Source organism: Phasianus colchicus, chromosome 19 (genome assembly GCF_987193195.1).
Source record: "Phasianus colchicus chromosome 19, bPhaCol1.hap1.1, whole genome shotgun sequence".
Taxonomy (NCBI): domain Eukaryota; kingdom Metazoa; phylum Chordata; class Aves; order Galliformes; family Phasianidae; genus Phasianus; species Phasianus colchicus.
Genome location: NC_143454.1, coordinates 3,462,744 through 3,488,257, shown reverse-complemented (window position 1 = coordinate 3,488,257; position 25,514 = coordinate 3,462,744). Strand labels below are relative to the sequence as shown.

General features: G+C 48.7%; 1 protein-coding gene across 1 annotated transcript in view; it reads left to right on the top strand.

Annotated features, from left to right (window-relative positions):
• The first annotated feature begins 13,363 nt into the window (after window positions 1–13,363).
• Window positions 13,364–25,514, top strand: part of ZNF618 (zinc finger protein 618) — a 143,181-nt gene continuing 131,030 nt past the window's right edge. Inside the window, 3 exon segments of the mRNA XM_031601483.2 lie at window positions 13,364–13,394; window positions 17,253–17,692; window positions 17,695–17,958. Coding sequence (XP_031457343.2) covers window positions 13,364–13,394; window positions 17,253–17,692; window positions 17,695–17,958 — 735 coding nt within the window.

The following is a 25,514-nucleotide window of genomic DNA, read 5'->3' as shown; positions in this document are numbered from 1 at the left end:
AGTGATTAATTGACCGCATTGCTAAAGTTCGAGTCCAGTTTCCAGTTTGTCACTTGGTGCTTTCCATACACCAATAGTCCACAGGATCACACTGGAGCTAGCCCAATAACCCCTCCAGAATACAGAATGCATGCTTACCTGCCTGTGTCACCTGTGCCACTCTAAAGATCATTCTTTCCCCCTCTAGGTCTTCAGAAGCCATGGAGATGAATTCCTTCACAGGATGAGAGGTGACTGCCTCACACCGTGCCAGGAGAGGTTCAGGTTGGATATTAGGAAAAATTTCTTCTCAGAAAGCACAGTTGGGCACTGGCACAGGCTGCACAGGGAGTGGTGGGGTCACCGTCCCTGGAGGTGTGCAAGAAAAGAGGAGATGTGGCACTGAGGGACGTGGTCAGTGGGCATGGTGGGGATGGGTTAGGATTGACTTAATGATCTTAGGGTTCTTTTCAAACCTTCTTGATTCTATGATTCTAAGATTAATTGGGTTTGAGCACAGCTTAGATTTCTACCAATCCAAAAAGTCTGATGGTGGTGAAAGGTTTATGTCCTGGATACAGTGACTGTCCTGTCTGTGCAGCCATGGCTGTAGGACTTTTGAAAAAGCTGCCTGCCTCTGTCCTGCTGCCCTTTAAAATGCTGTGCTCCTTTGGCCATCGTGTTCTTTATAAGAAGGCCATTGGCCGCAGGGGAGGCTGCAGCAGCAGTTACTGTGGCACCTCCCTCATCTATGGTTGAGCAATGATGGGATTTCCTGGAGAGCAAAGGCAGGTGATCAGTGATGACAGTGGTGCTGATGTGTTTGTGGAGGACTCAGAAACTCCTCAAAAAGACAAAGTTTCATCTGCCCCCGATAATTTCAGCCATTCCAAGAATCTGTACTGCTGTCCCTACTCCTTCAGGAGTTCAGGCTGTAGTTGCTGTGTTCAAGCTGCAAGTGGGAAGGCTTTTCAGCTGTTTCTACAGCCACCATCAAAACAAGCAGTGACTGTGGCTTCCTAACGCATCTGTGTGCCACCCCCCAGGCAGGTGACGTGGAGTGTAAATGAACACCTTTATGTCTACATGGTGGTATCTGCCAAAAAGTGTGATTTGCTTCTAGTTAACTAAAAATAAATAAAGCGAGCTTTGTCCTATATTTAATGAAAGGATCTATAGGCAGATTTTCATCATTTAAAGATACTGCTTTTAAGCCACACTAAGGTCCCTGTTACTGGGTTTCATCAGCATGACACAATTAAAATGTTTTGGTACGCATTCTGTTTGGAAATAAATGGTACACAAAATATGATGCTCCAACTGAGATATAAGTAAACACAGACTGCCAAATTACTGCAGCTTAATGAGATGCTGCTCATCAGCTGAGCTGCAGGCGCTGGCCTTGTGCGTACCTCTTTGAAGTGCAGTGCACTCATGTAAGCCACCCTAAGAGGCTTTAGGTGGGGATTCTTGTTTGGGCAAAGCTTCACAATGGCTGGTGCTGGGATGCTGGAGAATTAGGTGGCTGCTTTGCTCATATTTCCCCCCTGTCCTTGCCTCCAGTTGAGTCTCTACTTCATAGACGAGCTCTAAACAACATCTCTGAGCTTTTATCTGCAGGTGACAAACAGAGGCATACAAACTGGATTGGCAGGAACACAAAGAAGGCTTTCATCTCATCATTGCACGAGGCACTTACAGTAACTTCTCAAGGAAAAAAAGAGATTATGCATCAACATTGTGAGCATAAAGACAATTTAAAAGGGATGTTAAGAAACTTCATGTCAGGAAAATATAGAACATCTGCAAACAGACGAGTATTCAGCAATAAGCTACGTCAACAATCCTGGAGGAACAAGCCTGTTGTTTTTTTTTTTGTGGTGCCAGTCCCACTGAGTACCCCAGAGGAGATTTTAACAGGTTAGAGTGCCAGACAGTGAAATGTGAAGTTTGGTGGGGTGTAAGGTGTCATCTCCAGGCCCACCTGGGACACTGTGAGTCAAGCCAAGCACTGCTGCACGAGGCACATTGCTCACACCTGCTCTGATGCCCGTGTGCAAGTCCAAAATGGCCTCCCCAGTTAGTGTCAGCCAAATGACTGCTGATCTTGCAATGCTGTCTGTCTGCAATGCACTTTTTCAAATAACTCCCTCCTGCAGCATAGCAGGGTGCCAGCTGGGACAGGGTGTGCTACGCCTTCTCCAGCAGCTATTTCATCAAATGTCCTGCAAAATGAGAGTCTGAGGAAGCCAGTGGATTTTGGCCGATGTGACCTATGGTGTTTCACTTCTAGATCTTGAAGCCAGTAGGTGGACTCTGTCATTGCCCCTCTGGTTTTAAGGTGAGACCACCTAAGATTTGTGACTCAGTTCAATCAGCTCAGGGGTTGTCTGCAGCCCTGAGGAAGCTAAGCTGGGGTGGATCCTGATCTTGCTACTGAGTGAGGCATCCCAGTGCTCAGTGAGTGCACTTCTGCCCCAGAGCTCGAGCTCTGCAACCACCTCTGCAGTGGATGCTCGAGCAGGATCTGCTGTCGAATTGCAAAATCAACCATGAGGTCCAGGTGCTAAATTTCAGGCACAAGTTTGTGTGAAACCAAAGAGCCCCTGAGCTCTGTGATGCAGAATCTTCTGCAGAAGACACTGAGCTCCTCCAGCTGAAGGCTGTCACCTGCTGCCATTTGCCTCTCCTTGCTCCTCCCTTCCACTGTCGCTTTGACATCAGGAAGCACAGTGCTAACTGGCTTTGTCTGTGGGGGAATCGTGGATGCCCCATCCCTGCAGACAGCCAAGGTCAGGGGATGGGGCTCTGAGCACAGTTGGAGCTGTGGGTGTCCCTGTGCACTGCAGGGAGTGGGACCAGATGGCCCTTAATGGTCCCTAGCAACTCAAAAAGTTCCATGATTCTATGATCCCCATTGCTCCAACATCACGCAGGACAATGAGAGGAAGCAGCAGCTGGGGGTGGCCGTGTCTTTGCCACTTCAGCTGTGTGAAAATGAGCCCATTCCCAGCAGGGCAGGGAGGACAGGGAGCAGTGATGGTCGCTGTACAGCCCATGTGAGCACAGGAAGCTGCCAGCATGTGTTGGCTGGGTAGAAAGCAATATTTCAGCTGCAATGCTTTTAACAGCAGTGGGCATGAAGGGTGTGAATTTTCTGACTCACAGCAGATGCCCGGTGCTGTTTTAAGCACCTAGATGTTTGGCAGTGCTTACTCTCGACTACCCCAAACACCAGCATGCTGCTGATTCTGGGACTGCCTGCATTTAGCACCCTCTGCACAGGAAGATGTCTGTGCCATCTGCTCATGGTGCCAGGCCCAGCCTGACGCTCACCTCCTGGAGATGTCTCCAGTCCCTGCTGCTTTTCCAGCTGCCTACTGCTGTTTGTTGAAATGGTGATTTTTCCCCATCTCTTTTTCTTTTCCCCTCTAAGGGTTGCCTTTCCATGAGCTCAGAATGCCATCCAGGACTCCTCTCCCTGGACCATGCAAACCTGAGCTCTCCCAAAGACAGTCTGAAAGCGCATAGCTCGCCAAGAAACTCTATTGTGGCCCCAAAGGATGGGTGGATGACAGCAGGAACTGTCCCCATGCAGTTCTGGCTGTGGATCGAGATGGGTTATGGGAGGGAGAGGCGCTCACCATGCGCAGGAGACTGAGTTTGTTACTGTGAAGGGGTGTAGCAGCTTTTGAGCACCTTGGGAGCATCTTTTGGATGTGAACGCCTGTTGAAGTTCCCTTGAAGCCTGAAGGCTATTTGGTCTGCTTGGGAACCTAGAGAGCTGGAAGCCTTTTGTAGACCAGGTGATCCGTACACCTTAGCTGCGTGTGGGCATCAGGTTCAGAAGAGTCATCTCCCTTCATATGGAGAAATTCCACCCAAGATTTTCACACCCATAGGCACAGAGACGTGGATGCACAAGTCTCTGCCCCTGTGCTAATTGCTTGGGGCTCTTCCTTTCTAAGCTGAAATGACACAGATGAAGATCTTAAGTACATGGTCCTTCCTGCCCAAGTTTTGACTGAATTTCTACTTAATGAATCCAGCTTTGTCATTTAGGGGATGTTCCGGCAATAAGATATGACAAGGTGTGAATTATAGTACAATAATTCATGCCTGGAGCATTGTCAGGCACAAGGCTGAAAGCTGAGTACCATCCATGCAACTCAGCGTGAATTATTGCACCATAATTCAAGCCCTGAGGAAACAATAAGGGACTAGCCAGAGACTATCAATATGAAGAAAAAATTGGGTTAAATCTATTAATTTTATTTAGGTTGCTGAATTTAAAAGAAAAATTATATTCTTTGTAACATTCCCTTCTGTCCATCCCCATGTTTTCTTTGCAGAGAAGTGAAATTAGAAAAACAATAACCTGGCTTAATGTGGAATGGGAGAGCAGAGAGGACTGTTCAGGCTCCTGGAGGGCAGGGCCAGAGCTGAGGGCAGAGCAGCTGGCAGCTACCTGCTCATTTTTCCCTCTTCCCTGCTTTAAATATTCAACACATGTGTCATTGGATCCTAAAGCACTTCACCAACTTAGCACAAAGGATGGATGTGGATCAGTTCGCCTGTCAGGTTGAGCTCAAAGGAGGGCACCAAGCATGTCCACGGGAGTGCATTCAGTGAGGGAGGACGTGAGGAAGGGGTTGGTCATTGCACAACGTGGACATGCAATGAGCTGCATCTCCTGCTTGGCCTGAAGGTAACCTTTCCCTTCACCTGGGCAGAAAACACTCAAGTGACTGCAGGGAATGAACCAAGAATTGGTAGCAGCAAAAGAGATGTCGTCATCAGAGCCTCTGCAGAGGTCAATGATTGGCTTCTTCCATTTCTTACTGCACTGTATGTCCAGTAGGGCATGCAGCAGAGACTTAAAAAAGAATTAGATGAATATTTTAAAGGCGATTTTTATGTAGTTGAATAGAAGTTCCATAGAAGACTGTACTTGCATAACGTTATTATTATTTTTTTTAATAAATCTGATAAAAACAGCCATGCCCAAGGTTATTCCTGTCCCTGAGTCTTATTCTAGAAACACGTTAGGGCTTAAAGATAAAACTGCCTGTCTTCCAGGGCTCTGTGAGAGACAATCTCCCTCCATGAGCCGTATTTTGCAATAGACATCATGCAATTTGCCCCTTTTTTGGGCCAACAAACACAGAAGCCCCGTAATTTCCTTCAGGATTTCTTCTACTGAACAAGGAGGCAAGTCTTCAATCTGCAAGATGTCCTTCTCTCCACATCTTGATTTCTTCTTAGGGATTTCTCCAGCCCCTCCGTTGCAATGAGAGACATGGGATAGCCCTGAACAAGAGCAAGTCCTCTTCCTTCCACAGTTCTTCAACTGGGACAGCTGGTAAGGATTAAGGATTGGCTGCCAACCACAGTGGATGCAGGGTGGTAGGAAATTTAAGGTTATCCAGAAGAAATTTTAAGTGAACATTTGGACCTCATTTACCCCATCGGTATAGATTTCATTTTGAGATGTATCCAGGATTATTTATTTATTTATCTATCTATCTATCTATCTATCTATCTATCTATCTATCTATCTATCTATTTATTTATTTATTTGAGACAGCTATTGATTTTTGAATAATTATTCCAATTATTTTTCATATAGCTATCTTTCTGTCCCTCTTACCAGGCAGTCTGATGCAGTCTTGGAATTATTTACTTGCGCAGCCCCACACCAAAGGCTGATTTCTGGTATTTCCACTTGACAACTGGACACAGATAGAGCAAGGCTCAAGGGCAGAGCCCCATCTCTTCTTCTGCCCATGGAACGGGACACCCAACAGCAAAGGAGTGTGGGATGATCCCATATCCTCTGCCCCAGGGCTGGGAGGACTCACCTCCTGAAAGCTGCAGAGCCTGGATGAGCTCAGCCACTCCTCATCTCCTGGGCTGTCTGTGTCCCTAAACCACCTGCACACATGAGCACAGAAAGCTTCAACACACCTAACCTTGCCTTTAAGGCTGCAGAGACACCAGCTCTGCCCCAGCCCTGCTTCTGCCAATAACTGCAATGGATTCCCTGTAAAACCGAGTGTTGCTTATATCGATTTATTTACCCTATCACTCACAGTGCCATTCAAAGATGCCAAACAAGAACAGGGCTCCTTTCCCAGGATTTGCACAGACACAAGATGCAATCTCAGCTCCAAAGACTAAAAGCAGCCGCTTTTTTCAGTCTAAAATCAGCCAAGAGGAAATAATAACGGGTGGAAATACAATGGCAATGTTGATTAAAAAGTCAGTTGTCTTCAATAAGATTGATTTTTTAAATCACCGGTTTTCATTACACTCCTCAAAATTCTGAATTATCCTCACTGATCAAAGATGTTTCAAAACATCCTTATGACTTAGCACATTGATGGGCTCAATGGGGATCCCTCCATCGTTCAGATGGTGACACAATTTGCCAGCTCTTCCATTCGTGCCCAGGTGTGCGCACAGTGAGGGAGCCGGGTGTGTCGGAGGGTCTTTGGAAGGGCTGGAAGATCTTCTTCATAAGAAATTGATGGGGTCGTGAGCATACAGAAGCGAGATAAGAAGTTATAGAAGAAGAAATGGTTGTGATAACTGTCTGTAAACAAGAGGATGTGGCAATTCTTGCTGTGTTGATAAGCAGTAATGTGTGCATGGTGCGACGTGGTAAAACTTTGAGGGAGGTGAACGCTGGAGACCTCCTGCAGGCAGTGATAAAACATGGGTGGCATCTCTAAAAATTATAGATGATCATTTTCTAGCACAGAAAGGATGGCACCTAACGCGAGGTAATGCTATTTTAGATCTTGTTATGATGGATAAAGATGAATTGATCACTGAACTAGAAATCGGTGGTTGCCTAGAGACCGGTGATCATGACCTGATTACATTAATTATGAGATAATAAAAGACAGTCCCGACCAGTAATACATAGATATATACCTGGTGCTTCTCCCAGGGTCTGTTGAGCTGAATAAAGAGATGAGTGGAATTCACTGGGAAGAAAAACAAACATGTAAGTAAATGAGTAAAAAAAAGTTCCTGCTAACCTGGCTAAAAAGTTCTATTCCCACTCTAATTTTTTTAAGCATGGTGTTTGATTTTGAGGTCTTTCTAGGTGAAAGTGGCAATTAGAAACAAACAACATATAAAAAAACAGGGGAAAAAAAAACCAGAAAAATTGAGATAATTTAACATTTCTGAGTGGTAGAAGACTGATAAGGGAAGCTAAATGCATTAAGAAAAATCTAGCTGTTGAGTTAGAGGTAACAGGAGTTGTTATTATCAACAAGAAAAAGAATCCTAATGGTGGCACCCAATACTGAAAAAGATGTTAAAAATGATAAAACTGGATCATAAAATCAGCAACATTGACACAGAGAAGATCCACAAACGTCAGAGTGTTTTTATCTTGGTCAAGCAGCTCATAAGCTCCTCAGGGCAATGGAGGAAGCTCAAATTTAGAGAGAGGGTCTACAAAAGATGTTGAGCTCTGAGGGCTTCATGGCAGTGTTGCAGATGGCACACTGTGTGCTGCCTGAGTTCTTTGCAATAAGGCAGTCGTCACCCTTTGCTCATAGGTGTGAGCCATGCCACACATCTCTGCTTATCCTGAGCTCTATCCTGAGCTCACCCTCTGCCACTGTACTCAGAGTCTTTAGAAATGCCTTTAAAAATGGTGGCAAATCGCCCTCTCTTACTTTGTATAGATTTTGTCTGGGGACAGCTGCTGGCTTACAGCCAGTTGTTGCAGTACATTTTGTAAAAAGCAAACCAAAATTAAGATTTTTATTTTTTTTTTAAATCCAGAGATTATTTGTATAACCCCCATTATTAAAACTGCTGAGCCACCTGGAGTCTGGAGTGATATATTTATTCCTGCAAGAAGCAATGAAGTAGAGAACGAGATTAGTGCAGGTCTCAGTGCAGCTCCCAGAGCCAACTCCACGAGTAGCTGGATGTGTCCCAGTGCCACCACTGTGTTGGGTGCCCGTGTGAACCATGTGCTTCACTTCCCAACGCTGCTCAGCAGGAGCTCAGCACTGTGCTAGCACCAAGTGCCAGCATCTCTACTTCCCACCACAGACTAGGGGAGCAGATAGGGAAGAAGGGAGACAAGCCCAAAGTACATTGCCCAGAAGTATTTTATTATCCAAGCTGAGGCATCCACAGCCCCCAGATCAACCTGCCACATCCTGCTAGGGATCCCCAGAAAATAGCAAGGTCCCCATCATGTTATCTGCCATGGTCACGCTTCTGATGGTGCCAGGGCAGGAAGAAGGACCAAAAATTTATCCCTGTGCTTCCTACATGCTTCTCAGCATCCCCCCAGGGAATCCTTGCCCTGCACCAGGAGGAAGGTGCCCAGGCCCTGAGCTGCAGCAGCCCTGATGCAACAGTGCGGCTGTGTGGGTAGCAGGAGGGTGGCTGATGGGGTGCAGGGCTCCTGTAAAAGGGTTTGGAGGTATTTCTGCAACATAGTGCAGGCAAACAAGGAGCCTGCAAAATGGTTGGGAACTGGGTTCAGTCTGCAAGTTCACAAGGGTTTGATAGGACAAGATGTAACAGCCTTAAGTTGCACCAGGGCAGGATCAGGTTAGATATTAGGAAACATTTCTTCTCCAAAAGAGTGGTGATGTGCTGGCACAGCTGCACAGGGAGGCAGTCCCTGGAGGTGTTCAAGAACCATGGAGGTATAGCACTGAATGACACGGTCAGTGGGCGAGATGGGGGTGGGTTCAGGTTGGACTTGAAGATCTTAGGTATAGTTCCATGAGAAGACTCTCAAAGAGCTCCATAAATGGGGAAAACAGCGTGACCAGCAACTATCAAACTACCACTACACACTATGTTAACACAGTCTGGTCAGATCTGCTGTTTCCTCAACCCTTGGAGCCCCACGTTGGGCACCAAATGGCCTGTTGAGGTTTAACCCAGCAGTGGCTCAGCACCACTCAGCCATTCGCTCACTCCTCCTCTTCCCAGTGGGATGGGAGAGAGAATTTGAGAACAAACAAGTAGATCTCAGGAGCTGAGATAAAACCACTAAGATAAAGAAAAGGACAGTAGTTATGAATATATATGTATATGTCTGTATATAACAAGTGATGCACAAACAATTGCTCACCACCCCCCGACAGATGCTCAGCTAGCATCCTGAGCAGCAGAAGAGAAGGAAATGAACTCCTTCCCCCTTCAGAACTCCTTTCACTTGATGCCATATGCTATGAAATATCCCTATGGTCAGTTTCAGTCTGCTGTCCTACTTCTGTTCCCTCCCAGCTGCCTGGGCCCTTCACTGGCTCTGTACAACACCGCTCAGCAGCAGCTATAAACATCAGTGTGTTATCATCATGGCTTTTCTGCTTGAACTGATACAAAGCATCAGACCAGACTCTGAAGAAAACAATTCCACAATGGTGACTCTGATTGCTCACGAGGTGAGGCAGTCCTTTGGGTGCAGAAAGGCCCACATCTCTTGCTGCCTCAAAACTGGAACCAATGGGTGCAAATCTCAGCCAAGAGACCCAGACCAGAGCCATGGACTGCTCTGCTCCTTGTAGAGCTGCAGCCCAATGTCTGACAGTTCAGAACTCAGCCCTGAGCACTGGTGCCCACCTCTGTTCCATCCCAGCACAGAATGTGGCTCTGCTCCTGGCACTGCACAGCACTGCCTCGCTGCAGAACGTAAAATGCAGGTTTCCAGAATGCCAAAAAGGTAATTTAAATGTTAAAACATTCGTGATTGCATAAATGGCAATGTATTATTCCAATTGAATTGTAGTGGAGTTAATCTGACCTTAATAGAAAACTACTAATAATTTATATTATTATCTTTAATAATATTAATTCTACTTAATTTTTTTTTCATTCACTTTGTTCGTTTAAGGGCAGCTCCGCTGAGCCTCCGAGCGCTCAGCTCTTGGTGTGCAGCAGCCACTTATCATTTGCACAAGTGGGGATTCCACCAGGCAATTTTCAGAGAAATAAAGATCATCTTTTAGCAAAAAGAACTCAAAAAAAAAAAAAAATTACAGTATTAAATAAGTAGATCTTAATGTGTCATATTTAGAATATAAAACAACCCATAATCTGTTCTGAAGTCTCTTCCACCTAAACATATACTTCTTTATCCTTCTAGAGGAATCCTTTATTCTGCTGTTTAACTTATTAGGCATTCCCATTCTAACTGTTAAAATAGAATTGCTGAGATCGTAACGTCAGGAAAATAAAAACCTCGGCAGTGTGAGAGTGCCTTCTGAGAGAGCAGTTTGTTGGTGATGAATCGGAATTGCACATTTCATTAGGATTTATATCAGAAGCCAAGGGATGAAGCATTATTTCATTAAGTATCTTGAAATTTCACCAACTTAATGAAGCTGTCAAAATTCTATTAAGAAAGCACTGGAAATGTTTGTTTGTTTGTTTGCATGCGTTGGCCGTTATTTAATGTTGTATCGGCAGTTTGTTAATTTATGGGCCGTACGCTGGGGGTGAGGAACCGGGGGGAGAACAGCACTGAGCGCTGTGAGCTGTGGCACGCAGGTGCTGCTGTGGGCTGTGCTGGAGCTGGCGCTCAGTGAGGCACAGCAGGCACAGACCTCGCCGTGCCACTCTGTTTTTCAAAGGTTTTTTGAGACGTGCCCCCTTCTGACTGACTCCATTTTTCCTTTTTTCTTTCATAGAAATCATAGAATGGCCCAGGTTGGAAGGGACCTCAAGGATCATGAAGCTCCAACCCCCTGCCACATGCAGGGCCACCAACCTCCACATTTCATAGCAGCCCAGGCTGCCCAGGGCCCCATCCAACCTGGCCTTGAACACCTCCAGGGATGGACGGAGCATCCACAGCCTCTCTGGGCAGCTGTTCCAGCACCTCACCACTCTCTCTGTCAAGAACTTCCCCCTGACATCCAACATAAATCTGCCTTCCCTCAGCTTCAAACCATTTCCCCTTGTCCTGCTGTTATCTACCCTTTCCAAGAGTTGATTCCCCTCCTGTTTGTAGGCTCCCTTTAGGTACTGAAAGGCTGCAATGAGGTCACCCCGCAGCCTTCTTTTCTCCAGGCTGAACAAGCCCATCTCCCTCAGCCTGTCTTCATAGGGGAGGTGCTCCAGCCCCCTGATCATCTTTGTGGCTCCTCTGGACCCTCTCCAACAGCTCCCTGTCCTTCTTGTACTGGGGGCTGCAGACCTGGACACAGTACTGCAGATGGGGCCTCAGAAGAGAAGAGTAGAAAGGGACAATCACCTCCCTGTCCCTGCTGGCCACCCCTCTTCTGATGGAGCCCAGGATCCCATTTGCTTTCTGAGCTGCAGGAGCACACTGCTGGCTCATGTTCAGTTTTTCATCCATCAGGACCCCGAGGTCCTTCTCTGCAGGGCTGCTCTCAAGGATTGCTCCTCCCAGTCTGTAGAAATGCCTGGGATTCCAAGGTACTCAGTTCATCTCTGCAGGATAGCAAACTTCAGTGAGAGCGAAGTAATAGGGGCTATTATCATCATTAAAGAAATGCTAAGTTTGGGGAAAATTGGGGATTTGCTGCATGCTGTGCCAGGCCCTTTTGCCAGCCTGTCCCACCCCAGGTGGGCAGCAGCTGTGGCCAAGCACAAGTGACATCTGTGTCACATCTGTGTCACATCTGTGTCATGCAGGTCGGGCTCATGGCCTCAAACACCCCACGGAAGCTCTGTGTGGTTCCCTGAGGTGATGCTACCTGCAGTGGCTCTCAGGGCTTTGCTGAGGGACAGGCACGTTGTCAAGTGTGGTAAGTCCATGAGTGGGCCATTGGGAGCAGCCCAGCTGAGTGCTGCCCAAATCACACCAGCTCTTCAACTCACAGAATCATAGAAGCATTAAGGTTGGAAAAAACCTCGGAGGTCAACTAGTCCATTCATCAGTCCGTCACCACCATGCCCACCAGGTCCACCTACCACCAATACTGCCCATTAAACCACGTTCCTCAGTGCCACATCTCCACAGTTCTTGAACCCCTCCAGGGGCAGCCCGGCCCGATGCACTACGACTCTTCCTGAGAAGAAACTTTTTTCTAATAGTACTCAATAAAACTCAATGTTCTATTTGTGACGGCAAAAATACTGAGGAAATCTTTCAGTTGTGGAACTCCAGACCTGCAGAGCTCGCTGCTCCGTGCCCCATGAGCATCCAGCACGTTGAGATTGGCCCTTGTCTTTGCCATTGGGAACCAGTTGAGTTCCAACCAGTTGGGTACCAACCATTGAGTGCAAATCTGTACAGGAACTATGGGAATCTTTGAGGGAAAATCTCGCAGAGCAGAGCTGCTGAATAAACCTCCAGCTACTGAGCAGAATCTCTTAAGAGACCATTCATTGTAGAAGAAGTGAAATTTATATGTAAGATTTCAGAGAGTATTAATTACACAGGAAGGTTGCAGGGTCTGCATTATTCCGTTAATAGGATCTTCGGGAGAGAGAAATAGACAGTTCTGACACAACACATTAGATTTGTTAAAGGGTCGATGTTTAATTAGTTTTAACTGATAAATTAATTAATGAATTTGCAAATACATGCCCTGGACATGCATTCGATATTCAGAAAGTAGATGGTGGGATTTTGGAGAGAATACTCTTTCACAAAGAGATTGCACGCCTGCCTGAAGTGCACAATTCAACACAGCCGTAACTGCGGATCCCTAAATAGTGATTTCCATAATTACACAATTAAAACAGAAAGGCTCTGTTTAAGGCATGCAGATATCCTTAATTCTGCTCTGCCACGACACCGTAAAGAGGAGAGAGATGAATCTGATGACGGGCCCAGGAAGCTGCAGTTCCCCCGTAATGCTGAGCTGATGGCTGGGTGTTACAGCACGGCAGAGCCGGGATTTCCTGAGCGAACTCCACGTGCTGCTCTTAAGCACAACGTTAACTTTCCATTTCTTCCGTTTATGCTACTTAGCATGGGGATAACTGCAAATCACTTTAATCTAATTTACCCCCAAATAGCGATGATACATCTCTCAGTATAAACTCCTTCTTAACGTAACATCTCTCTAGGAATATCAATACCGCGTACGATTTTTCAATTAAAGCAGAAACTCAACCTTTTCTGTCTGAAGAACATTTTTGTTATCTTTTTCTAAGCTTACAGCACCTGATGTGTGGATAAAGAATCCGTCTTCTGGGGATTTTTGGCTAAATCTATTATTTAAATCCCATTTATTAAGGTTCTTTGCTTCAGCGACTGAATTTTTCTGGACACCTTTTCCTGCCAAATGCAATCCTCAGCGTGGTGTTGAGAAAACACCCCCCGCACGCCTGCACAGCCGGCACACACACAGCAGCCCTGCACCTCCCGGGGCTCCAGGGCTCATTGCAGCTCAGTGCTTCATCTGCTGCAGAACCGATGCTCTCCATCACCCAGCGCTGGTGCCCAGGTAAGGCAGTTTGCTCCAGCCCTGCTCACAGCCCTCAAGAGGGCAGCTGGGCTCCCAGCATCCCATAAAGGTCCACCCCATCTGGAGGGCACACAAGGAGAGGTCTATGGCCATCACAGCTCCAAACTAAGGGCTGGATTTAGGAGCTGACCATTGCATGGCTCGTCTCAGGTGGGAAGGAAGCTTTTGTTGTAGCAATAAACCTCTCATGGGCAGCTGCAATGTGCAGTGAAGAGCAGGGAAGGGGTGCCCAGCAGCTTGGGATTGCATGGTTTTGCAGTTTGCTCTGGAGAGGGTTGTGTTTATACAATCTTAATGCTTTTAAACCCAAAGGTTTCTTGTTTTACATGGGTAACACGCACTCATGCTTACAAACACTCCCACACCACAGTGCTTTCTCGCACAATTTGTCTGTGCCCAGAGGTTACAGCCCTGTCACCAAAGCATTCAGAAGAGGGGAGTGAAGCACCACGTGCATCCCACACTGTGCATCACTTCGGCACTCAGAAAAGCACTGGCATTTCCCTGTATAGGGCTTCACCACCATCACCCAAACAGATCCTCATGGCTCAGCCGCTGAAAATTCAAGACTGATGCAAATGAAGAATGTGTTCATCATCCCCCAGAGGAAAACAATGGAGCTACACCTGCATGCTTCCAAGGATGCAGAAAAGAAAGCTGCAGGGTGACCTCATTGCAGCCTTTCAGTACCTAAAGGGAACTTACACACAAGAGGAGAGTCAGCTGCTTACAGAGGTAGATAATGGCAGGACAAGGGGAAATTGTTTGAAGTTGAAGGAGGGAAGATTTAGGTTGGATGTCAGGGGGAAGTTCTTTACTATGAGAGTGGTGAGGTGCTGGAACAGCTGCCCAGAGAGGCTGTGGATGCCCCGTCCATCCCTGGAGGTGTTCAGGGCCAGGTTGGATGGGGCCCTGGGCAGCCTGGGCTGGTATGAAATGTGGAGGTTGGTGGCCCTGCATGTGGCAGAGGGTTGGAGCTTCATGATCCTGGAGGTGCCTTCCAATCTGAGCCGTTCTGTGATTCTCACCTCCTGCTCCCCATTGTTGTTAGTGCACTATTGGTGTCAAGGCACTGCAGAGAGCAGCTACCCCTGTTGGATGAAAGGGCAAAACTCCAACCCCTGCACACCGCCTGGAGGGCTCTCAGAATGACCGTGAGCATTCAGGGCACCCAGCATCCCAATGGGGGAGGGCACAAAGAGGATGGCAACCTGAAAAAGAAGGACCAGGAACAGCTCAGTGCTGCCAAGGATGAACACTATCCTACTCTTCCTCTTACATAACCACTGGCAAACATTTCTGATGAGCCGAAACGCCTCAGAGTGAAGCAAATAGAGGGCACTGGGGTCAGGAAGAGCGACATGGGGATTTTTTTGCTGGTCTCACAAATATCTTTGCAGATAGGGGTGGTTTATAAATAACCATTTTGCCATTTCCTGATTGTGGTTTGCCTTATTTATGGCAGCATACGAGAAAAGCTCAGCATTTTGTTTGGGCACGGGGCTGGACTGCAGCACTTCAGATGCAGAGCTTGAACTCTGGAGAGGGCACTGACACAAACAGATCCCTTGCTGCCTGTCAGGACGGCCATCAGTGCAGATGAGTGAGTTTTGAGGTGGGATTTAGGACATCATACAATCATAGAATCATAGAATCATAGAGTGGCCTGGGTTGAAAAGGACCACAATGCTCATCTCATTTTGACCTCCCCTGCTGTGTGCAGGGTCACCAACCAGCAGCCCAGGCTGCCCAGAGCCACATCCAGCCTGGCCTTGAATGCCTGCAGGGATGGGGCATCCACAGCCTCCTTGGGCAACCTGTTCCAGTGCCTCACCACAGTGTGTCACATCACAATCACTGGATTTACTTCTCAAGCTATTGATAATTTACTCCTCCAGGGATATGTGCTACAGGAAGAGGATCTTGCAGCCAGTGCCTGATGCAGAATTCCCATCACCTGGCCGGGCTTTGCCTCTAGGAGGTCATAACTTCATCCTCAGCTGTACCCTCAAACACAGCTTCCAGGGACTGTGCCATCTCCCCGCCCCACCCAGCCACCGGCCTTCTGCTGCTACCAGGCAGAAGTTTGTGCTGTAGTACTCAAACTCGCAGGGCACCCCATCACCTCATGACAGATGCTGCGAGGGCTGGGATGCTCACACAGAATGGACACTGTGCTGCTTGCCTTAAAAACACACTGCACTGATGCACGCAACTACAGAACCACAACTGGTGACCAAGCTTGCAGAGCAGCCCTCTTAGATCAGTCTGCTATGACAATCTTTAGCCATATTAGCGTGGCCAGGACCCCTCCTTCTGTAGCACACGGATGCCGTCCCTGCCGTCCCTGGCAGTGTTCAAGAGGCATCTGGATGACGAGCTAGGGGGGTTGGAGATTCCTGATCCTTGAGGTCCCTTCCAACCCTGGCCATTCTGTGATTCTGTGGTAGTAATGGTGATGGGAGGACGGTTGGACTAGATGATCTTGCAGGTCATTTCCAACCTTGTGATTCTATGATTCTATGATGGAACTGGAGCAGCATTCCCAACCTGGAGCAGCTGCAGAGCTTTCTGGAGAACGGTGAAGTCTTGCTGCCCCATTTTGCAGATAGGAGAGCAGAGAAATGTGAAGCTCCCAGGCTGCAGGGAGCATTGCTGTGCCCTCTGCCTGCAGCCAGGAGGGGAATATAATGGGAGAACAGACACTGAAAGTCAGGTCGTTTCTGAAGGGGCCGTTCAGCAGCCGTCACCCAGCACAGCTCTGGGGATGCTCAAGCAGTGTGGCTGTAGATTTGCAGGTGCCACAACACAGCCGGGGAGCCCAGGTGCTGACATCAGACCCAGAACCGGCAGCGATGCGATGGCAGCTGGATGGGCAAAGCAAAATTCCACAAAGAAAAGGCCTGCTTGGTCTTCTGGCAGTTTCCCATTTGCTGCTGAGCTTCCACATCCATTCTGTACCCACAGTCAGAAGGCAGGAGAGGGCCTGGGGAGGCAGATTGGGTAAGCCAGCATCCCAAACACAACTTTTGTTCTTGTCCTTCCAAATCTTCCTCCAGCTGTATTACACCACGTATCAAACACTGCGTTTGGTTTGTGCACATCCTCGGGGGTCTCCTGTTTGCACCACGCTGAGCTGGAAGAGCTGACAACCCAAGCTTCCACTCCATCCACGCTCATTCGAGAGCCATCTCCCATTCCCACCCTCCCCACCATCCCCTATGCTTTTATTTAGCACGGTAACGACACAAACTGATGGCAGAGCATTTCAGAACAAAATCCGCATGAAAAAAAAGCCCCAAACATAAATGTGTATTTCGCAATATCTGGAGAAGCTGTCTTCACTGTGGGCAATGAGAATGAAGGCAGCGCTCGGCTCCCAGCCTCGTGGAGCTGTGGGAGCTTTGCGGGCCGGGCTGGGGAAAACCAGCAGCGCAGATAATTTTATTAATACCATTAATAACTATTTTTTGGCAATGCTTCGCGAGGGAGACAAACGCCAGGTAGGCGCAAGATCTAACGATGCGTGCAGTTAGTGCTGAGCGTTTTCCACGGGAGGAAAAGTGCCACTTCTTTAAAGCTTTCCTTTTTTTTTTTTTTTTTTTTTTTCTTTTTTTTTTCTGCCGTGCAAAATTTCGCCGGGCAGCGCTGAGCGCGGTGGGGAAAAAGCGCTTTGGCAGAGGGAGACGGGATGAGTTTCCCGTGAGGATGGAGAAAGGCTTTAACAGTGCGGGAGACTTCTCAAAAACGGGGAGGAGGCGGCACCGCGTTCCGGAGCTTCGGGGCTCCGCGGTGCCGGGCGCTCTGCACGGACCTGCCGCCCGCTTCTCCCCGCAGGGCCGCGCCCGTCCCGTCCCGCAGCGGAGCCGGGGTTCCCCCGCGCCGCCCCGAAACAAAACCCGGGGCTCGGAGCCGCGGGAGCCGCCGGGGCCGCTTTCCGTCCCCGCGGCGCGGAGCGGCCCCGAGCTCGCCGGGCGGCGGTCGGGCCGGGGCCGGAGCGGGGCAGAGCGGCGCTGCGCGGCGCGGCGGTGCCCGGCGCGGGGCCGGGCCGGGGCCGGGGCCGCGCGGGGGCGGAGGGCAGCGCGGGGCCGTCCGGCGGCGCGGCGCGGCTCCCGCGCCGGGCCAGACTCAGCCCCTTTCTCCCGGCGCCGCCGGCTGCGAGCGCGCTGCGGCTGGAGCTGCCCCCAGAGCGGCTCCGTGATGGCGGCGGCGGCGCGGGCTCGGCAGCGGGAGGCGCCCGCCCAGCCCTGCGCGCCGCGCCGCTAGCGGCAGCGCCCGTGTGCCCGCGGCGGCCGCCCCGGCCCATGCCCCCGGGGGGAAGGGGGGCTGCAGCAGCCCGGCGAGCCGCCCACCCGCGCAGCGGGGGCATCGCCCCCACTCGCCGCTCCTGGGAGGGCGGAAAGGAGGCAGCGGCGGCGGCGGAGGCATTGTGCGCGGCGGATCGCAGGCCCCGGCGGCGCGGGGCTCGCCTGCCTCCCGCCCCAGCCCCATGAACCGGCCGGACGGCTCCGCTCCGGCGGCGGCGGCGGCGACGGGAGCGCAGGTACGCGGCGGCCGGGCCGGGCCGGGCGGCGTGTGTCCCCCGGGGGGAGGCGGAGGGAGCGGGGAGGGAGGGAGGGCGGCAGCCGCAGCCGCCCCGTCGCGGAGCCCCCGCCGGCGGCGCTTTGGCGCAGTGCGCGGGGGGCGCCGCCGGGGCGCCGAGCCCCGTTCGACCGCGGCCCTCCCGGCCCGTCCGCGCCGCGCGGAAAACAAAGCGGCGCCCGGAGCGGCCATGGCGGGGACGGCCCGGCCCGGCGCTGCCTCCGCGGCCCGCTGCCCGCCGCCCTGCCGGCCCCGCGTCCCTCCCGGAGCTTCGCCCCCCGCTCCATCCCGTCTCCCGGTGTTGATTTTTATTCCTCCCCGCTCCCCATTCCAACCCTTCTAATTTTCTTCCCGAGCGCTTAGGGTGGTGGTGGTTTTTTTTTTTTCTTTTTTTTTTGTTTTTTTTTTTTTAATTTTTTAATTTTTTTTTTTTATTTTTTAAAAATATTTTTCCATTAAAACGACGCCACCTAGAGGAGACTATTTCGTAAATAAGGGGAAAAAAAAATTAAAATTGTAAAAAAAAAAAAAAAAAAAGCAATATTCAGCTATTTGTGATTTAGCAGAAAGTTGGCGCCGGGAGGGGCGGGGGGGCACAAATCTGATTTTGGTCTCTTTTTAAGCCAAACCTGTAATGTGGAAATGAAAATTAAGCTGAATTTGAATGAATTCTGTTTTTTTTTTTTTTTCTGTTTTTTTTTTCTTTTTTTTTTTTTCCCTCCCCTTTTTATCCTTTGGTTCTTTAATTTTTTTGGGGGGGTTGGAATGTGGCTCTGGGCGTTGGGTTGGGGGGGGGGAACTCTTGGAGTTGGATGGAGGCGGCCCCTCCGGATGGCTGCTGACTTTCCCAAAGTGGGAGAATTGCTGCACGGAGCAATTAGGAATTGTACTTCATTGTAATTTTGAACTTGCACGCTGCGCCAGAATTGGGGTTTGCTGCAGTGCTGGAAGTGGTTTGTGTCAAACCAGGAGTTTTGCAGGAAAATTGGAGCGTAGAAAATTTGCTGTGGACACACCCCAATTTTTTTTTTTTTTTTTTTTTTGGGGGGGGGGGGTGGGGGTGATTTTGGATTTCATGCAAAACTGCTTTTAAACAATAAGATTGTGAGCACAGCCCAGGGACAGCGGGGTGGGCAGAGCCGGGACTCAGATGGCAGATTGGTTTTTGAATTTCTTGGCTTTCCGGATGGTTTCTGCTGCCATCATTAAAACACAGTTTCCAGTATTTAATTTCCTATTTCGTTTGTAAAGGGAGGGGAAAAAAAAAAAAAAAAAAAAAAAAGAAATTTCCATAGGAGGTTTTTTCTTTTTTTTTTTTTTTCTTTTTCTTTTTTCAACACACACTGCAACAACTCCAGATCCGGTGCATCTCATCAATCTGTGTTTGCACACGTTTGGTGGGAGCTCCGCCATGACATTGTGAATGTGCATAATTAACAATCTTGGGGGGGGGGAGAAAAAGAAAAAGAAAAAAAAAAAAGAAAAAAAATCTAATTGCAGATTTTTTTTTTTTTCCTCCAAATTGCAAAACCGAAGTGCTTGTGAATGGTGCTGCTTTTGGAGGATGTTTTTTCCAATTTCAGATTGCTTTTTTTCCTTGCCTGCCCTGCAAAGCCTTCCTGGAGTTTGGGGTGGAAGTCTTTTTCTTTTTTCCTTTTTCATCGACGTTGGGCGCAGTGTTGTGCTGGTGGAGGAGTTCAGGGCTGCACGGGGAGCGCTTGTTTTTGTAGGGTTGCCCTTGAATAGTGGGGGTCTTGGTATTGATCTTTTCAAAAATAAATAACAAAAGAGCTCCGAAACATGCATTGTTTCAATAAAAAGCAATATGGGAGAGAGGGACCCATGGCCTTTCCACCCAAAAGTGGGGGAGGGAGAGGAAGGGAACGATGAGGTCAACGTTGAGTTTTACCAACCTTGACACAGTCTCCTTTCTAAAATGGGGACAAAATAGCAAGATGGCTGGCGCTGCTCTGGGCTCTGCTCCACAGCTGCTGCAGTTTTTCTTTTTTCTTTTTTTTTTTTCCTTTTTTTTTTTTCCCTGAAAAAAAAAGCTTTTTTTTTTTTTTCTTTTTCTCTCTCTTTTTTTTTTTTTTTTTTTGCTTTTTCTGCATAAGATTTTTGAACTCTCGGAGTTTTGCAGAGCTGTGGAGCGCTGACGGGTGGCTGCTTTGGAGAAATTAAATTTCAGTCTGGGATGAATTTTCAAATTTGAATCTCAGACCTCTGAAAAGTTTCTGTTTTAATTGGATTTCGCTGTAATTCGATCTTTCCTTGAAATTAAGCTGGAAAATTGAAGGACCCAGAGCTGCTTTCTCCCCTCTGCTCCCGTTTATTTTGCATTTCTCAAAGGGGGGGCGATGGAAAGAATTGGGAATTCCTCCTGGGGGGAGGAGAGAGCGCTCCCAAATGTCAACTCCACATTTTTTATTTTTGCATTTATTTCCCCCTCCCCCTCCCAGCCCTCTTCCTGAACCTTTTTTAGCACATGCCGGATTAAGGACCACAGTGCACAGAGAGAGAGGGGGCAGAAATGACCCACCGGGTTTCCACGTCGGTTGAAGCAATCCCTGAGTGCTTCATTGCTGCTTCCAGGCAGGGAGCCGCAGCGCGGTGCCTCCCCCAGGTTGTTTTACACCAAGAATCCCTTCCTCACCCCCCAGATTTCACCTACTCTATGGTTGTACCAAAAGAAGCTGCTTAGCTTCAATTTTTTTTCTTTTTCTTTTTTTTTTTTTTTTTGCAAATTTTAATTTTAATTAATTTATTTTAGGTTTCACTCATTTTCCCCAAGCAATGCCTTTTGCTGCTGCTTTTTCTCTCCCCCTCCAACACCCTCACCTGGAGGTTTGGGGTTGCTCTCTTGGGGGCTGTGGGTGTCGGGGGTGGGGGCAGGGTTGAATTGAATTAGAGATAATGGCATATGTTCCCGTTTCAGGTCACAAATGGCATGTTTGAGAGTTTTATCTCTGAAGTTTCTCGTGGTTTCTTTAAATATCAGAATTGGGACCATTTCTGTGCACTGTGGTGAGGATGAGCAGGCAGTCTGCAGGTGGTACTTCGGGGTTTGGGATGCAGTGCCGTGGTGCTGGGCTGCAGCACATGGGGATGCACTTCACTCCTTTAACTTTAATTGGTTTCATTTGAACAGCAGCTCCCATGATGTGTTCCACTGGTGATAGAAAGCCACGATTTAAGTTACAGGGGGTTTCTCAATCTAGACTTGCTGCATGCTGTTGTCCTTCCAGAAGGGACCCTCCTTCTGCTTGATGTTTTTTGTTTTTTTTTTTTCCACAATTTCTCAGTGCAATCTGCTTCCAAAGGATTTTTTGTACTATTATTTTTCTTTGGGGAGCGTTGATCAATATTTATCACTTTAAGTGGTGTGAAGGAGCCATCCCAGCACAGCGATACCAGCACAGCTCAGGGCAGGACCCACCAAAAAGAATTTCGAGTACCCAGTCCTCAGCGAGGGATGAAAATAGACACAACATTATTAAAGTAGTAGATAATATTTACACAGGCACTGTATAAAATGTTACAGTCCAACTCGCAGAACTCTGGGATGATTTAAATACGTTTCACTGCCATAATGCTGTGAGTAGCGCCGGCCTCAGTGCAGTCACGTGGGCTGGTGATGCACAGTCAGTTCGCAGTTACACAAGCACAGCAGTGAAATTAGGGCTCTATAAATTAGATTTAATTTTTTTTTTTTTTAATTTTATTTTGGCAATTTGCACTGGGAAGGATTTGGGGTCTGTACCCTGAAGGTCATATAGATTTTGGAAGCAATGCAGCACAGGGCAGAAGGATAACTCAGCCACAGAACTTGTATGGCCCTGCTGTGTGTGTGAGGCTTGCTGGGTGTGCAGCAGGCTGTGCAGGCTGGGTCACGCTGTTTTCTGCTGGTACTGCCCAGAGCACTGCAGTTCGTGCTCTGCTCCATGAGCTGCTCTGGTTCCTGCTTGGTCCACACAGACAATTGTTGCGTGCTGATTCTGCTGCTTCAGGAGTAGAAAACCCTGATGTGGATGGGGTTGGTCACACAGTGGTGCCCAGCAATGTGACTTTGGCATCTTGCTGTGTGCAGAAATAGGCTCTGATGTAGACGGGGACACAAGCAGTGGCAGAAAGCAGTTTCTCAGGGTCTGCAAGTGTGGCCTGAGGTCGTGGTCCCTCTTTGGTAAGGAGCACAAATAAATGGAGCTGGGAGATGTTTATTTCTTATAATCTCTAAATTTCTGAGCTGTTAAAACTGCAGTGTTCATTTGAAATTGTGCGTTCGGTTTGGGCACACTGCGTTTGCTAAGGAAGAAGTTTCTAATTTTTAAAGGTCTTTTATGGATTAATTGCTAGTCATCTGCCTCCCTTTTGCTTTTGTTTAGTTCCTTGAATGTCTCTTGATTATTCTGTACTATGTGATGCCAATTTAGTGGTTAACTGGTATGCAAACTACATCTGGACGTGTTGACTTTGCATTAACAATCATTGATTTGTCTGGAGCAAGGGAATAGAAATGAATGATGCTGTTTACCGTGGATAGTATATGAAAAATAACCGTTTGCAACGTATCTTTCATCAGTGGCATGCAGCACTGGTGCAACTTGTCATAGCAGCTCTGCCTCATCAGCAGCCACGTGAGAGCTGAATTTTTAAGCTTTAGCACCAGGAGGGGGAAAGAGGCACAGGGAAGCAACCACAAAGCCCTGAGCTCAGGGAGTGCTGGGACACCACTCTCAGCCATAGGGTTGGGGTTTGGGTGGTGCTGTGTGGGGTTGGGCTTGGTGATCCCTGTGGATACCATTCAACTTAGGATATCCTGTGATCTCACGAAAAACAATATATACACATACACATTTATTCCCTTCAAAAGAAAGGAATGGCTGGAGGACCTTCCTGAGCAGCGTGTCCCTTCCCAGGACGCACTCTAGAGACATCAAACTATTTATGAAGGAAGGGTTTGCTTCCCTTGGTTGTTGTTGGTTATTTACACCTTGAATCTTCCTTCTCCTCCTGCAGTCCTGGGCCTTGTCTGCTGTGCTGTTGGTGGGACTTTGGTCCTGTGTGAGGTTGGACGTGAGCATTGGCCTTCTCCTTGGTCTTCAGTCAGTGGGCTTGGCTCTTGGCACACAGGATTTGCTGTGCTAGACTGGAATTTGCGTGTGTCAGCTGGCTACCAAAATGATGGATATAGGTAGTCTCCTGAGATGTGGGTATTGTACCCTGACAATATTTAGGGTGTAAATGCTTGTGTAAGAAAGCACTGCTGCAGAGACATTTCTCATGCAGAGGCCTTTTGGGAGAGGGTGCAACATTGAGGCTATGAGTGGTGTAGAAGCAACTCTTGTTGTTAGCAGATTGGGCTCTGCACCCCTGCTTAAACCACTTCAGTGCAGATGTGGAATTAGTTTTGCGCTCTACGTTTCATTGTTTTGAGGGGGCAACTGATAGGCAGTTGGCTCCGGTATGTTAACTCATCTGAACACTCATGCTGATGCACTGAAAGCCTTTGCTCCAACTGGGATGTTGTTAGGTAGCTCAGAGAGTGGAAACATGGCAGTTACACAGCTCCCTGCAGAAGTCAAAGCATTAGTCTCGTCAGCTGTAGGTGGGTCCAGATGACTCCTGGCAGGGGTCAGGGCAGTGCTGGAGGCAGTGTGGCTGGTTTATGGTAGATCTGCTGGGTTGCTGTGGGGCAGTCATGCACACTGTGTTTTGGTGGTGGGACCAGTGTCACCACGCCTGGTGTTCTGCTGGGGCAGCTCTTCTCAGGAGCCTTTCTCCTCAGTTGTTTCTCTAACCTGTATTGCCAGGGCACTCCTTAATATGCATGTTAGAAAGGCTTATCTGGTGCACTGTACCTGTAAAGATTTAATTACATAGGCAAGGTTCCTTGCTTGTAATTTACAGTACTGCTGTTTGTGTCACATCTATATTTGGCTGGCATAACTTGAAAAATGACACTGGAAGTGGAAATGCAATGACTGGAGATGATGTGTATCGTGATGCTGGCTGACAAAGGGGAGAAGCCAATATCAGCACGCAGAGCAGAGGGGGGGCTGCTGACGCCGTCGAGGAGCCATTGTGTGTAGGAGGAATCAATACCTGTGTGTATGGTTATGCATACAGACGTATCTGGGAGGCTGGGTGTATCGATGGAGGACGGGGGCCTCTGGGGAGGCTGGGCACTGCCTGGGCCTTTGGCACTGTACTGGCCAGGCCTCTGGTTGTAAATGTGGGGGCTCGGTGAGCTTCGGTATCCTGGGTATTGCTAGATGGGGATGGTATTGCATGAGGTTCAGCATCTCGGCAAGGGACAGAAGTAAATCACAGAGGGCCAGTAGGGTGCTCAGAGGGCCGGAGCACCTCTGTGAAGAAAGGCTGAGGATGTGGGGGCGTTCAGCCTGGAGAAGGGAAGGCTGCGGGGAGACCTCGTTGCGGCCTTGCAGTACTTGAGGGGAGCTTACAAACAGCCGTGCTGTGATTCTGTGGAACCCAAGCCTCCTTGCCAGCAGGCTCAGCAAGTCTGCATGGCACTGCCGCGTCCTCAGGCCTCTGCTCATAATGCTCACTGCAGTTCTGTTTTGCTGGGTATGTTCAGGCTGCGAGTAATATTTCGAAAGTTAATTTTTTCTCTCCGTGTGGGTGTAGGTGTCCTTCCCTGTCTGAAAATAACAGCAGAAGCAAAGTTTTCAGCACAACTTGGGTGTGCTTGCGTTGAAGGCCCGTCATTTAGGTTCTGCTTACAGCGTGGGGAGAACGATTTTAGTATAAGCGTTGCATTGCTCTAGGCCTATTTATGGAAGTATTAAACCTCAGTGCTCAAAACTCTGCGGCCAGAGCTGGCAGTGCTGTGGTGCGGGAGGCTGCGGGGAGCACAGAGCGGGGCGGCCATGGGGAGAGCTCCAAAGCAGATCCCAGGGGTGGCTGTTTTGATGGTTTGTCGTTGTTGTTGTTAGTATTTTAACTATGATTCTTTGTATTTAGACCGCTGGGTGTGCTTTGGGACCAGAGCTGAGATGACCCATTGTGCATGAGCTGCCTTGGTAGAGCCGTATGTAGCTCGAAACCCAGGGGTGGCTGCAGGTGTTGGGGTGTGAAGCTGTCACTCAAGGTCTTCAGTCTGGGAGCTGCAAATTTTCAGCTTTTACCAGCATTCCTGGTAACTCATTGTTTTGAGGATGAGAAGGAGGAGTTGTAAGGATAGAGAGAAATACCTTCTCAGATTTCCATATGTGTTTTTGAAACCCGTGTGGAGAGGCACGGGGTTTGGATCATGGCGCATGGTGGAGGAAAACTGGAAGCCCCGTTGGGAACCATGGAATCATTTGAGTTGGAAGGAACCCTTAAAGGCAGTCTGGTCCCACCCCTGCAGTGCACAGGGACACCCACAGCTCCAGCAGTGCTCAGAGCTCCAACAGCCTGACCTTGGCTGTCTGCAGGGATGGGGCATCACCACCTCTGTGCAACCTGTGCCGTGCCTCACTGCCCTGAGCGTAAAAAAAACTTCTTCCTTACGTC